The sequence below is a fragment of the Medicago sativa genome, chromosome 5, assembly GCF_051527215.1.
Source record: "Medicago sativa cultivar Bolivia chromosome 5, Bolivia_mono, whole genome shotgun sequence".
NCBI lineage: Eukaryota > Viridiplantae > Streptophyta > Magnoliopsida > Fabales > Fabaceae > Medicago > Medicago sativa.
The window spans coordinates 74,682,726-74,698,213 of record NC_140753.1 but is presented as its reverse complement, the minus strand read 5'-3'; the positions used below and the strand labels follow the sequence as shown (position 1 = coordinate 74,698,213).

At 31.7% G+C, this 15,488-nt stretch overlaps 1 protein-coding gene and 2 long non-coding RNA genes across 3 annotated transcripts; 1 reads left to right on the top strand and 2 right to left on the bottom strand.

Moving 5' to 3' along the window:
* The first annotated feature begins 1,003 nt into the window (after nucleotides 1-1,003).
* On the top strand, nucleotides 1,004-4,145 carry LOC146924970 (uncharacterized). Its single transcript, XR_015010329.1, has 2 exons — nucleotides 1,004-1,401; nucleotides 3,218-4,145. It is a non-coding gene; the product is annotated as an uncharacterized LOC146924970 (long non-coding RNA).
* A 5,945-nt stretch (nucleotides 4,146-10,090) lies between these two features.
* Nucleotides 10,091-10,950, bottom strand: LOC146924969 (uncharacterized). The gene is made up of 2 exons (XR_015010328.1): nucleotides 10,523-10,950; nucleotides 10,091-10,208 (listed from the first exon to the last, which is right to left on the bottom strand). It is a non-coding gene; the product is annotated as an uncharacterized LOC146924969 (long non-coding RNA).
* Nucleotides 10,951-11,752: 802 nt separating this feature from the next.
* On the bottom strand, nucleotides 11,753-12,173 carry LOC146924968 (uncharacterized). The gene is made up of 2 exons (XM_085711905.1): nucleotides 12,036-12,173; nucleotides 11,753-11,917 (listed from the first exon to the last, which is right to left on the bottom strand). The coding sequence occupies exons 1-2, from the start codon at nucleotides 12,171-12,173 to the stop codon at nucleotides 11,753-11,755; spliced, it is 303 nt and encodes a 100-aa protein (XP_085568031.1).
* Between the last annotated feature and the right edge of the window lie 3,315 nt (nucleotides 12,174-15,488).

The following is a 15,488-nucleotide window of genomic DNA, read 5'->3' as shown; positions in this document are numbered from 1 at the left end:
GAATTTTTTCTGGAATTGAATTATTTTCGGAAATCTTAAGTTAAATTTTTTGTTTGTAGTTCATCAAACATCACACATTTTCTCTTGCAGCTCTTTTCTTTATGCTCTAGCACTTTTATTCCAATCCAATATAAACTTGAGAAACTTAGTTATACTTGATATTTTATTTAATATCTTTGAAATAAAAATGAGAATAATTATAATATACTAACTATTATTTTTCCATACTTCAATGTCATTCAAGTAGTTTCCCTAGAAACAAGTAACTTAAGAAGTTGTTGAAGTGTATAAAATATTTGTCGTTAATTGTTTCAAAAAAAAAATTGTCGTTAATCAATTAGTTCAATTTCTTATTTCTTTTTTACTAAACTTAGTATTTTTCTTATCTTTTAAATAAAAATGAGAACAATTATAATATATTATTTTTTGGCAAAAGTGATGCAACAATCATCACCATAATATCATTGAAATAAAAAGAAGATGCGAAAGAGAGATTGGGGATTGAAACAAAACCAATCTAAAAAATTAACAAATCTACCCAAATTTAAAAGTTGATTAGCACATGAGTTTCCCTCTCGATAATTACGGGTAACAATAAAATTCATTTGTCTAATTCTCACTAAAAAGTTAAACCATGTGTTTCTTATACACCAAGAAACTATAAAACTTGAGAAGAAAGTGTCTAATTCATCACGATTCTTGAATCTGTTTCTAACCACAAACTATTTCAATTGAGGCAATTTTTATGGCATCATAGCAGCATAAAGTTCTGCCAAAATAGCTGAGCCAGACCCTAAGTTTTGACTTAGTATTCTTTGACAAATTCTTAACTCCATGATTGTTGAACGTGTTCGTGTACCGGTTATAAGCTTCATACAAGCCTTATTTTTCACTATCTATCCAATGAAATATCTATTTCGATCCTAAAAACAAGCCACGTACTCAGTTTGCTTCTCACTAATTAAATTACACGACCCACTTCCCCTCTAATTTCCGGGCATCCAATTTTCTTTCACTTAGACAAACCTTTCTTACTAAATAAATGGTGTGGTTATCATTTCTCTCCTTGGTTCGATTACCTATGGGTTCACGAACATCACAAATTCAGTTCCAACCATGTTCATTCCCAAATAAAACAGCTATTGGTTGAACCTTTTCATTCCATGCTCAAAATTGGCGAAAGTTTTGAGCTATTTTCGTTTTCCCTAAACCAATCACACACCGTAGATTTGCAACTGCACCTCCGTTCACGGTTGGATTCGACTAATTTTTGCACATTGGGTTCACAAAATGCGGGTCTATGTACGTTTTCAAAAGTTAGATCGTAAGAATGATATCTAGAACAAGAGAAATTATGGTCTCGGTGCAGACATGGACTTGTGACTCGAAGTTGTAAAATATGTAAGTGACTAATTACTTCAAGTAAAAAAATAATTTTTATAAAACATGAAAATCATAATTGGTGAATTAGAAATGATTTAGATGATAATGGATGTCCTTATAAATTATGTTTGTATGATAAGTATATTAAATTTGTTTTTTATGTTGTTGTTATTATTATTATTATTATTATAAGGGTTAATTATGTTTTTGGTCCCTACAAAATTGCGACCTTGTAAGTTTAGTCCTTACTTAATTTTAATAGCATTTTTAATCCCTACAAAAAATTTCTGCACTCAGTATTAGTCCTTACTCAATCCAAATTTTTTTAATTTATGCTTAAACTCTTAAGTTTTACAACAATTTTTTACAGGCGTGTTAAGAACGTTATTAAAAGGTCCTCCAAAAAAAATATCGCAAAAATTTGATTTCTACGTCCATATTTTTGTTACTTATATCTTAAACTTTTGTCGTTTTAAAAAATTCATATTTAATTTATTTCATGTTAAAAAATTATAGATTTTAGTAAATGAACCTTTCATAGTGTTCTAAACTTGTATAAAAAAAATCGTTAAAAAATTTAGGGTTAATTAAGTTTTTAGTCCCTATAAATATTCACAGTTTTGTTTTCAGTCCTTACAAAATAATATCAAACTTTTTAGTCCATGTGACATTTTCCTTAAGCATTTTAGGGACCAAAAATGTTGATGGAAATTTTTTACAGGGACTAAAAATGCCGATGAAAAATTTTTATAGGGACTAAAAATGTTGATGGAAAATTTTATAGGGACTAAAAAGTGTGATTTTATTTTGTAGGGACAAAAAACAAAATTCTGAATATTTATAGGGACCATTTACTTAATTAACCCAAAAATTTAAGAGTTTAAGGATAATTAAACAAAATTTATTTTAGCAGGGACTAAAATTATAAGTAAATTTTTGTTTGTAGGGATTAAAAAAACTATTAAAATTAAGTAAGGACTAAACTTAGAAGGTCGCCATTTTATAGGGATCAAAAACATATTTAACCCTTATTATAATTTACTTTGCTACGGTCTGTCACTTAACATCATATTCTACATCATATTCTTTATAATATGTTTCTTGTGACAGGTTAGATTTTTATTTTAGAATAAGAAAAAATATTGGCAGTGATTTGTTTTATTTATTTTAACCACTAGTATTCTTTCTAACATGTTCGATTTTGATATTCTTAAATCATAATAACTAGATTAATTTTTTTTGGTAGTGAGATTAATTTAGTTAAATGTGTAGAGTTCAGAGATGTTTTCAAAAAAAAAACACATATATCATCAAGAAATAAAAAATGTGATGCAATACTAATTATTTCTCCTAATTATTTCACTCAATCAAACTGAATAAATTTAGTATGTCCACAAATAATAAATAAACGTAAGAAAAAAGGTTGACTACTAAAAAAATTAATAATAATGCTAGCATCGTACCGGGTTCATTTTTAAAGTGGAGTGACCTACTTATATTTCACCTAATAATATTAATAAGTGAGTGTTTAAAAGACTAAGTTAAAATAAGTGTTGCTAAGAATACATTTCAAACTCTTACTCAGAAATTTTTTGTCAAAATTCAAGAAAAGTATATGTTTGTTATTCGTAGTTTCAAATCTTTGATCATGGTAAGTTGAAATATTATGGCACTAGAAAATTGTCCAGTCTATATATGTGTTCAAAACACAAGGATCAATTAATGAAAAAATAAAAATACTTGACTAATAAACTTGTAAAATAAATGTCGTTTATTTATTATATTTTTCTCACTAAACAACCAATCTTCTCCTTCTCCATAAACATCCAAACAGATCTCCACCAAAATGTAGCGGCTTGTGTGGGTGGTGTGCTCGCGTCACTGTCGCACCACCTCTACACTTTGTACGTGTCGCATTGCTAGAGTTCTATCCGGTGGCCTTCACCGCCGTTTGTGGTCCTTTGTTCAGTTCTAGAAGGACATGGTTGTTCTCCGTCGCTGTCGGATATGGGTTGAGAAGTTGTCGTCGTCCTGGTCGCGGACTGCTATGTTCATTCCGTTCCGGCTGCCGCCGCCGTATTCTGTTTTGTGCTCTGGTGCGTACAGCAGTTTTGCCGGCGTCTGGTTACAGTTCTGTTACTGTGATTTGAGGTTCTGAGTGTTATGCCGTCGTGAACTCGTCGTTGTTGTGTTGACGTATCACCTCTTGATTTCTGATTCGTCCATATCTGTTGAGAAATGCAGTTCTCTTTAGGTATGGTTTGTCACCACACAACGCGGTTGTTTTGGTGCTTGCTATCATCCTCAACTCAGTAATGATTGATTTCAGAATGTTGGGCAAGAAATGGCTATTAATTTGTTGTGGATTGGCGAAACAAATGGTTGGTGCGTGTGGATTCGTTAGTTACCGTGCTGGCGGTCGAATCCATTCCACACTCTTTAAAGATTTGTTCGTGGTTTCGCATCCTATGCATCTATTTGATTGACATGGGACTGTGTGGACTCGAAAGAGTCGTTAATGCTTCATGTTGTTATTGTAGGGAGTTGATGGCACGTGATTCAATTTTGTGCTGACGATCGATTCATTAGCCAAACTTTAGGCCCGCGCTTAATTGTTAGATTTGTTTAGGGTTGGATCTACTGTGTGGATCTTTTGTATTTTTGTTTTGCCCGTTAGGGTTGTTGACTGGGTCAGGTTTTATGTCCCCCCAGTTTTTATGTAATTTTTCCTTTTTTTAATAATATATATGAGCAATTGACAACATATTAGAGTAGGGTCTCAACTTAGTTAGACACAATTCTTTTGGATGTCATTTTGCTTTTGGCTTATCAAAAAAAAAAACCATACTTACCGTAAAATGATGCATTCTTAAAAAGAATGTCAAGTTTTTCTCAAGTTTAATTTCAATTAGTTTTTCGAGTCGTCTTTGTGTCTATTTAAATTGTGTTTCTGTTTCTTCTCTTTTGTGAAGCTATTCCCGAAGCTGGGTTTGAATCTCTTTCATTTTTATATCATGTATCTTTTGACATTCATTTGCTAAATCAAGAGTTAGCAAGTGAACGTGAAAAGACACACGATATAGAAATGAAATTGAAAGAGGTTGAGGCTCAGGTTCTAGAAGAGTGTCAGAAAATAGAAGAAATGACATCATAGTTTGAAGAGAAACAAAAACAACTGAAGAACAAATAGAAAAAAAAAATTGAGAACAATTTGGTAGTTATTTTTTAGGAATGCATCACTATATAGTAAGAATGAATTAAATAAGGCGAAATAAATCGACATAATTTATTTTACAAGTTCTATATTTTGCTTCTATTATTTCTATCTTTTCTTCTCATTTACAACATAAAAAATGCAATTTTTTGCTTTCACTTTAAGAAACCCAAACTTCTTATCAAATCTTCTTCTCCATTCTTCCTTCCCAATATTCTTTACCAAGCTCATTATATAGTTACAGAGAGACTAATTTTCTTCTCCAAGCATATTTGAGCTGCAAATTGTGATGATTAAAGGACAACCTTATATTGATCAAATGAGAAAGGGTTTTGGAGTTTAGGGTGACTATATTTTGTTCAAATTCTGGTAAGTTGTATTCATTCTAGTAGGAACCAATTTGATAGATATTCGGTAAATATAAGGAATAAATTGAGAGTAAGTGATAAAATGTAGGAACCGTTCGACTTATTATGAATATATTTCTTCTAGTTATGAATGAAAGATGTGTTCAGTTATGTACAAGTATTTTTTTTAGACATAAACAATTTTGTACCAGCTAGCTTAGAGAATATATAACTTTTTTTTTGTCTAATCCTCAAATTCATGAAAAAAGAATCAAAGTAACTTGAAATTCAATTAACAGATAAATTTGGAAATTTAATTGATTAAAACTTTCATGTAAAATATTAAATGATTAAAACTTTCGGCAGAAACATTTAACCATTCAACATAAGGATCTTGAAAGTTTATGATTTTCACATACACAGACTCGTTGAAGAAGCCACAATGGCGAACACGCACAAATTGGTTTATTTCCCCTTCTCCCCTTAACGACACACCGACACACACTAAAGATGAAATATGAAGTGATGAAGTCTTATGAAAGGGAAATGACCAATTTATAGATGGTGTCGTTTAATCTAAAATGTTCATGATATCTCAGTGTCAATGGATGAAATTGATTTCTTATTGTGGTTAATAAATTATTATTTTCATAACAATTGTCGTTACTCCTTGTAGTGGTTATTTTTTTTTTTGACGGTAAACAATAGCTTTAACATTTCATAAAATAGAGAGGATTACAAGCAGCTAGAGTTAGCATTGAAGGGGTATTCCCCAACAATTTTGAAGAACCAATACAAGGGAAAAAAACCTATAACAACAGGATTTGCAGTACACATAAGCCTTGGAGACAAACATGAGAACATAAACCAAATTTCATAACCTAATAACTCATTCATCAACAACTTCTATCGTCTAAAGCTGACAAAGGAGATGTGAGAATCCAGAGTCTTTTTTCCTATCCAATTACGGATCATTTCTTCTGCCTCATCACGCACATTTCGACTACACATGGTCTCGGATTTTTTCACTTTGTCTCGCTAGACAAAAATCAGTTGATGAAGGCAAAAGATAGTGAAACTGGAATCATCCTCATAAAGGCCAACAGAACTTGTGTGACACCTACTATCCAAGCTCCATTCACGCAAAAGCTTAAATCCAATTAAACATAAAAACAGAATACAAACCACGATACACAGAACAACATAAATTACATACAAAAACAGCAACAACAAACACAAACACAAAGATAAACCCGAACTCAAGTGGCCAAGAAACACCCATGGAGGTCTCGGCAACTGTAACGCCCGTCTTAATTATTTGATTATTTAGAAATATATTTATATATATGATTTAAGTGATTTTCATGATTGATATGTGTGAATTTTATGATTCATGAAGTTGAGTGGTTTATATGATTTATAAATAAATTATGTGGGGTATATGATGTTGTGAAGTTGTTATGTTGTTATGACTTATTTTATTATTAAATAAAATAAGATATGAAAATAAAATAAAAATATTAGAATTTGGGCTGTGATGTGAAAAGAGCATTTTTAGAGGTGTAAAGAGAAATTAGAGTGAGGTTATAAATAGAAGGAGTTAGGTTGAGAAAAGTTTTAGACAGAACGTACGTTTTTGGAGAAAAGGGAGAAAAAGTCAGAAAGAGAGAAGAACAAGAGGAGGCTATCGATTTTCTTCAATTACCAGGTAAGGGTGAGACTAACTTTCAATATTATTAAGGATATAATTCTGTAGAATGAATTTAGCATGATTAGGTTGAGTTTTGGTGAGAATTGGGAATTAGGTTTAAGACCGATTTTGATGATTGAACCATGAAAAGATGTTAGATTGATGCAAAATTAGTGTACAGACCTTAGATATTGCCTAAGATGATAATTAGATGCTATTTGGATGAAAGAATCATGAAGATAGGTGAAAAGTTGTAATTTTTAGGTTTCTGGCCGTACTGACATTCATCGCTCGCAACTGCGATCAAGAACACTCGCAACTGCGAGCTAGGAACCAGAGCTCGCCACTGCGAGCAACACAACTCGCAACTACGAGCAGGATAGCTCGCCATTGCAAGCAAGGACTTTAGGAATCCCAGAGTGCACGCTTTGCTCGCCATTGCGAGCAAAGTTACTCGCCACGGCGAGTTAGGCTGTTAGTTGCCCAAAATTGTCCCGATGCGATCCTTTCGCACGTGTAGTCGTGAGTTGACCTTAGAAGTAAGAAAGAGGGTTGTTTAGGATACTTCCAGAAGTTCCAGAAGTCTGTTCAGGTGACTGAGATTAGTAGTGATGATGCATGAGTGATATTATGTTGCTTTATGATATTTATGCTGATGTAATTCATTCCTTAGATGGTGTTAATGCATTCAAGTATTATTATATGCTGTATCTTGCTGCTGTTTTTCTGCTGTTGACTGTTAATGTCTTGAAGTTGCATGAGTCGGTCTAAGTCTGTCTGAATTTAAGAAGTTGTCCATGATTATGAGTTGTATAAGATGTTCACGTTGTTGTCTAAGTTGTTGGAAGATTGAGTCCATTGCATACTCATTAAAGTTGGGGGCTTTAGGCCCGGCAGCCTTTGTGCTCATTAAAGTTGGGGGCTTTAGGCCCTGCAGCCTTTGTGCTCATTAAAGTTGGGGGCTTTAGGCCCGGCAGCCTTTGTGCTCATTAAAGTTGGGGGCTTTAGGCCCAGCAGCCTTGTGCTCACATGTCGAGAGCCTAATTACGCTCATTTACGTTGCTGAATGGTACCACATGCATTTGCATATCAAGAAGTTTCACGATGGTTTAAAGTTGTTAAGTTGTTAAGTTGATAAGAGTTGCGTTGTCAAGTTGAGTCGTGTTGTCAAGTCAAGTGTTAAGTTGAACATGATATTTAATGATGATGATATATGATGATGGTATTTGATTATGAAATGGTAATATGCTAAATGATAAATGTTTGATACGTTAATAATGTTTTATGTTGCTAAATGCATTTTACTGAATTACATGCTTAATTTATTGACTGTGAAATCTCACCCCTTCTGCTTGAAAATGTTGCCCTTCGTATGGGTAACTTGCAGGTAATAAAGACTAGAAGTGTTCGTGAGTGGACTCCTCACTTTGTGTCTAGGTGCTCTGATACGTAACGGGATGGGGCTTGCTTTCATATCTATTCCTTACATGTCTTTTATGAACCCTTTTTATGATTAAGTATTGAACTATTTTATGAGATTTTTGATAAGGCCTGCGTGCCAAGAGTTTATTCATGATGAACTATTTTCCGCTGCGTAGTTTCAGATTTTATGATGTTGAACCTGAAGGATAATTATTATTATCTATTTTATGATTTTTCAAGAAGTATGTGACACTCTGTTATGATTTAAAATACTCTGATTTATGATGGAATTTTTATGTTGGGAAAACGGGGTGTTACAGCAACGGACGATAGAAACACAACCCTCGAAGCAGGACAGCCTTCAAATCTATTTGAAATTTGTCAAGAGACTTTCGCGGCGGCCGTACAAGGCTGGGCAGCGATGGTGGATAGGGTGCCGAGACAAATTTCAAAATAGATGGCGATGGCAGATCTGGTAGACCAAAGTGGAAGATTTGTTTCACATGAGGTGGCGGTTCCGGTGGGGGACGCTTAGTAGAGACAGAGATTGTGTTTCGAGCAAAAGAGAGAGAGATCGTGTGAATGAAGAGGTTTTGTGGATCTGGATCACTGGCAGCAAAATATGTGATGGTGATGACATGGTAAGGAGGATGGAATTTGGATTGAGAGGGGCAAGCAAGTAACAAAAGGAACCTTTCATGAGAAGGGGAAAACTTCCATTTCGGAAGGGGGTTCTCCAATAAAATGGAGGGGTTGGCATTTTTGTTGAAGAAAACCCTAGAGAGAAGGCAGAGCCTCTCTCTCTAACTTTCCCCTAATCACGCACATACATTAATACTAGTCCTTGCACCCGTGCTGCCGCACGGGTCATACAAATTGCATATGTGTAAATCCTAAAAGCAAATTTTAATAGTAAGTATCAAACCTTGAAAGTACATCTTAGTGATCACACCTCTCTCTGTTGTTATGGATAAAATATGAAAATAAAAATGTATTAGTCTAAGAAAATAATGTGGTCTCTATGTATAATCTTATATGCTATATGTGTGGGATATATGAACTTCTTTTTGAGAAAACATATCAACCAATTTACGGACCTTCCTTAAAAAAAAAAACCAATTTATGGACCGAAAATGTATACCCAAACACAAAAAATAAGGAAAGGAAAGTAAAAGGAGAACCACATCACCTTAACAAAGCAGAAAAGCATAAATGATCATGGTAGTAGAGTTGGGCAATCATGCATATATAAGATAAGTTGGGGCAAGATTTTATTGAAAAAATTAAAACGTTCATTTTTAGAGTTTCCAATCTAATGAATGGAACTTTTTTTGGATATCATAATCATTTTAATCTTCTTATCATGTTAGGACTGACTTTTCCTAAATTTTCTAACAATTTGATTAGTGTATACGTTTTTTATTTATTTTATGTGGACATATGGATTTAATTATTTATTAATTGTAGCATACATATTTTTCTTTGAGGTATATAGTACTAACTGTCAAGTAAGTCTTTGTTTTCTCCTTTCATTTTGTGTGACATGCAGAATGGGAAGTTCCTTTTTTTTTTTTTTCAATAGTGGAGGAAACTATTCAATTTGATAATTAATTAATTCTTTAATTCTTCAAAGATAATTGGAAAGTCAAGATGTTAATTAATAGTGTAATTTTTTTTTAGATGTACAAATTCAAAGATATATAAATATATAGAAGATAGAGAGATAGATGTGTAACGTGGATCATATCATTTAACCTTCTCTATATATTGTTTTTAGAGACGCTATTCTTTATTCATCTCAATTTTATCTATCTTTATCTTAATTACACATACACAATGTTTATCTCTATCATTATACTTGGAGTAATATGTTTATTATTATTTTTATACGAAAAAATGGTAGACACTTGTCTTCACCTTTATAAAAAAAACAGTATTATTTATAAATATACCCTTTATTTATATTACCAATTTGTATTAATTAATAGCCAAAAAATAAAGAGTAAAAAAGAGAAGAAAAACTATAACACCAAATTGAAGAGGAATCATCCAATAGTTTCATGGAGAAAGTGACGATAAACAACCATTTTTAATAAGCTTCTTCCTCACCATCAATGATGCAACAAAATAAAAAATAGAAGCATCATTTATCCTAATTCACAAAAAAAATCAAAAATCCACATACACATTAAGGAATAAAAAAATATATAAAAGAAAGTTCGAAAAATAGACTAATAAACATTTGAAGCTTAACTATTTGATCAATCTAAGAGTAACTTGACTCCCTATCAATTATCATATCATAGAAACCAGTTAATAATCAAGAGATAAGAGAAAAATTGTACCAGTTAATAATCAAGAGATAAGAGAAAAATTGTACATACACTAATGAATAAATCGTCATATAATTAATACCAAGAAATATTGAAAAATGGATTCAAATCCAAATCCAACACCAAAACTCACTGGTTTCTAGCTTTCATCTTTTGCAGCGAATCAAGACTACTACCACCACATAGTATTATTAGAATTGTGAATATTGTTATTTCCTTTCATATTTGAAGCTCTATGTCTCCTCATGTAGCCACCTAAAGCTTGTCCTATTGCAAACTCCAATCCACAAATAGAACACTCTTGTTTTAGACTTTGATAATCAAAAGATGAAGAGTAAAAGTGAGTGGAAAAACAACAATACAAAATTGAAGATAAACTATCCAATTGTTACTTGAAAGTGATGATGAACAAAACCCAAAATATGATGCACAAAATCACATATTTATACACAATGTTTTCAATGTAGAAACTAAAAATATTGAGATCATATTAGTGGTTGTATATATAATGAGTGAGTGTATGGTCATAATTAAAAAATGAGTTACGGAATAAAAAAAAAAAAAAAGCAGTTCAAAGGTTGTGATAGAAATGAATCCATCCATCCATAATCCATAATAAACATGTAAAGAATGTGTGAAGGAGGTATAACGTAAAATGAAACAAAAAGCATAACGTGAAATTAAAAGTTAATTGTGCCTTCTATTACTTGACCTTGTGTATTCTTTTTAATTGTTGATATCAACTGCTGTATTAATTCATTGTTGGTTTGTTCATGATATGCTATTCATTCATTTCAATCATAATGTATTAGTGGAAGCTATATTATAACACTAAAACAGCTACTGGTCAAGTGGTTAAAGTGCTAGAATGGAGGCTATGAGTCGCGAGTTCAACTCCCTGCAGAGACTTTTTTCAGAAAGATTTTTTAAACCTCTCAAAAAAGGCAGGATTAGGTTTAGGTTTAGGGTTTCATAATGAGCATGCATTGTGAACCTTAGTATTATACTAGACCATCGACCGTGCTCCGCACGGGTCCTACCGACTAAAATATGTACGAATAAGTTATATCATAATAATAAAAAAATATGAAATATTCACATGATAAAAATGTATTACAATAATCATATCATCATGACATTAATATAGTTTGAAAACCATACATTTTACATTAGTTATCATACATGACAAAATACTATAAAAACGACATTTGAAGTGACATTAGTATTTTCACATTCATCATTGGTTATCATCAACCTGTCTTTTTTTTTTACGTATTCAACTCATCTCTTAAAGTAACTCTTGTTAATAGTCATTACAAATAAAACAAACAAAAATTGACTCCTTTGAAACTTGATCCAAGCCTTACACCAATTCCATATTAAGTTTGTGCTTGTGTGGCAAGAGTTTGTAATTCCCCTCATTAAATCCTACCATGACATTCTCTAGCTTATATGTTCCTCCTTCTTCAATCGTTCCTTGAATCGTTGGCACAAGGAACTTATGAACAGTGGCATGGATCCGTCCTCGCTAAACAAAAAATAACATGTCATTAACATAAACCATAGTATATGTTATCGTAGTGGCAACTTGAAAAAAGGATCATTTATTTATACAATCGATTTATATAATATACCTTCTCATCAACCAATATCATGTTCATGAAGATGATATCGTCTGAATTTTCCTTATCACGGATCAGCCATATATGGGCCACACAGACAATCAACTTCAAATCCTTCTTTCCACCTGTCACAGCTGAAACGGGGGTGAAAATGTTTGCCATATTAGCAAGTGCAAGAAACAGTTATATTTGGTTAAAGTAGAGAATGGTTGTATTCTCACAACTAAGTGGTATTTAAATAGGTAATTGACAATTCTCTTTGTTAGTTTCAAATGTGAATGATCATAGTCTTCTATTGTTAATAATTACTATTCATTGCAGCCATAAAAGCAATTAGAGCAATGGTAATTGATTAGCATAAAATTGAATCATTGCTCTTAATAGGGCGTAATTGGTAAAGCTATTAATAGGGCGATTAAAGCAATTAAAGCTATTGCAGCCATAAAATCAGTAATTCGATTTGTGCGATAACCACGTCATAATTGCTTTTAATAGATAGTAATTGGTAGAGTAATTAGTGCATAATGTATAAAAGCAATTAAAAGCAATTCTTATACGAAAATAAAACTGAATAGTGCATAAAAGCAATTGAATAGTCCAAACAGAGAGCATCAAAAAAGTTTCATTACCGTAAATAATGGAAACAAAAAATTTAACAAAAAATGCTTTGCATCAATTTTTTTCGTGATGCAATATTTTTTTTGCTAAATTTCCTGTGCATATTGATGCAAAGCTCTTCTATATAGCGTGACAAATGTGTTTAACATATTTTTCGTGGTTATTTTTTGTCATTGGAGCATATTTGATATATATCATATTCGATTAACTTATCCGTGTATTAAGTTTTTCGTGACAAATTGATATAAGTTCGCCACAATTGCTTTTATTAGGTAGTTATTGGTAGAGTAATTAGTGCACACTTTTAAAAGCAATTAAAAGCAATTCATATACGAAAATATGCAGGTTAAAAGTTTTCAATTGCAATTAACTACAATTTCAAGCCATTAACTACGTTCTTAATTGCCATTAACAGTGTGTCATTCGTTTTTAATTGCATTAAAAATGTGTTATTCGTTTTTAATTAGCATTAAGTAAGTCCTATGAGAAAATGATGAGTTTGAGAATATAGATTGAATCAACGGGTGAGATTAAAAGCAATTGAAAGCAATTCCTATACAAAAATAAAATTGAATACTTGTTAACAAAATATTCGTTTTTAAACAACAACAAAAAATATTAAATCTAACCAAAAGAGAATTTAATTTGCAGACTCCGTTCATCTTAGAAGTTTACGGACTCCGTTCATCATATTTAAATAGAAAAAGATTAAATCATCAAATGAAACAAACCTGATTTTGTACATGCACTGTGAAGAACGAACATTTAACTTTAGTGGTAAAATTTGGGGGAAACTTCACCTTTAAACGCATATCTTCCTATCACTCTATTTCGGATAGCAAATTAAAGTGAAAAAAATGTATGTATGTGTGAAACATTGTAATGTCAGTACGAAGAACACCTTTTGATCAGCAATTAGTGTTAGGGATTGTTGATCGTCTTTATTTGCATTAAATACGTCTTCAATTGCATTAACTAAGTAATATGAGAGAAAATTTGTAGACTTTGAATCAACGGGTGTGATCAAGTGTTAAAATAGATGTTGAACGGATGAGATTAGATTAGTCATTAGTACATGTTTAGGAGGGAAAAATGCTAGGGATTAGGGCAAAGAAGGGTGAATTAGGGCAAACATGATAGCCAAACAAGTCTAGCTTTTATAATAAAGGATATTAAGATTGTAGTGGTTATTAAACAATAAACAATAATGCAATGTTTTATTATGATAAACTAATAATCTCCTCAACTCAACTCAACTCCCATACAACCCCATGCTGAAATGAAACATCTATCCCCGCCACACATAGGTTTGTCAATGTGTGGGGCTTTACTAATTAACCAAAGTAGGACCACCCACCATTCTGATCTGAAAACATCACCTTACTACTACCAAAGTGATGCAACTAGCTCCGCAAATAACTAATATTGTCGATACCATAGCACTTTCTCCAGCCTTAGTCGAAACTGTAGGCTTGTTGCAACTCTGTCAAATAAATTGATTATCATCATAAATGGTAGATGTAAGAATAGGTCAGACCGACTGACATGAGTTTAAGATATAATCCACGCCATATTTAGATTTGGATCCTTTACAATTGTGTTGACCATTAGATCTAATGATCTAGCATAATTTTTTTCTCAGGCTATATATCTAATAACTCATCTCCCCACAACTACTCCACCGAGCAACTCTTGTAGAGAATCTATACATTAGATTTAACTTTTTTAAATTGCACCATGCAACTGTGGTAAAAGATCCATACGTCAAATTTCACTTTTTAAAAATAGAAAAGATCTAAAACTTTTTTAGAAGTCCATTGAAGAAAAAAAAAAGTCAGGTTATATGTAAAAAAAACCTTTAAATTTTATTAAGTTGGTCTGCTTAAGTAAATTAAAAATAGAAAAGATCTAAAACTTTTTTAGAAGTCCATTGAAGAAAAAAAAAAGTCAGGTTATATGTAAAAAAACCTTTAAATTTTATTAAGTTGGTCTGCTTAAGTAAATTAAATAAACCTTTAAATTTTATTAAGTTGGTCTGCTTAAGTAAATTAAATTTTATTAAGTTGGTCTGCTTAAGTAAATAGAGTTAATTTTTTTTTTTTTGTGGTGGCCAGGGTTTGAACCTTGAACCTTGCATATACTATGCATTGTCCATACCAACTGAGCTATGCTCACGAGGACAGAGTTAATTTTTATTGTTGTTATTGTTAAATTATGAATTTGATATTTTTTTTCAATAATTTAAATTAGTCAACATTAATTTTTGACATATTTAAATATTTTGTTGTTTTGGGTTACCATGATATTGGTACGGTTCTTTAAAGAAAATGATATTAGCACGGAAATTCCACTGCCGCTTAGCAGTGACTAATCTTCGTTAGAAAATTTGTGAAAAACACAAGATGGGTTCTCCCATCCCAATCGATTTTTTATCATACGCATGAGTCAATAATCAAACCCTTGACTACATGCTTAAGGAGCCAAAATCTCTTACAGACAAATTTAATATTGGTAATTAAATATTTTATTATACAATTTTTTTTTTTATTTTTCTTTAAAGGTGGCTATTTTATTATACAATTTAATAGAAGTAAAATAGAATATAATATAAAGTCAGATTCTCTAAAACTTCATTTTTCTTACACAATCTAAAATTTCATGTTAAATCTTAAAATAAAGTTTAATATCATTGGCATGCTATTTAATTTTATTTTTTTTAAGAAAACATTGATCTATTAGATTTTGTTAGTCTATTTAAATGTATGTCACATTACTTATTTAAATTTTAAATACTTTAATATGAAGAAGAATGCGATGAGCACTATTTTTTTAAGGGAAATGCTAACAGTAGTGCCCAAC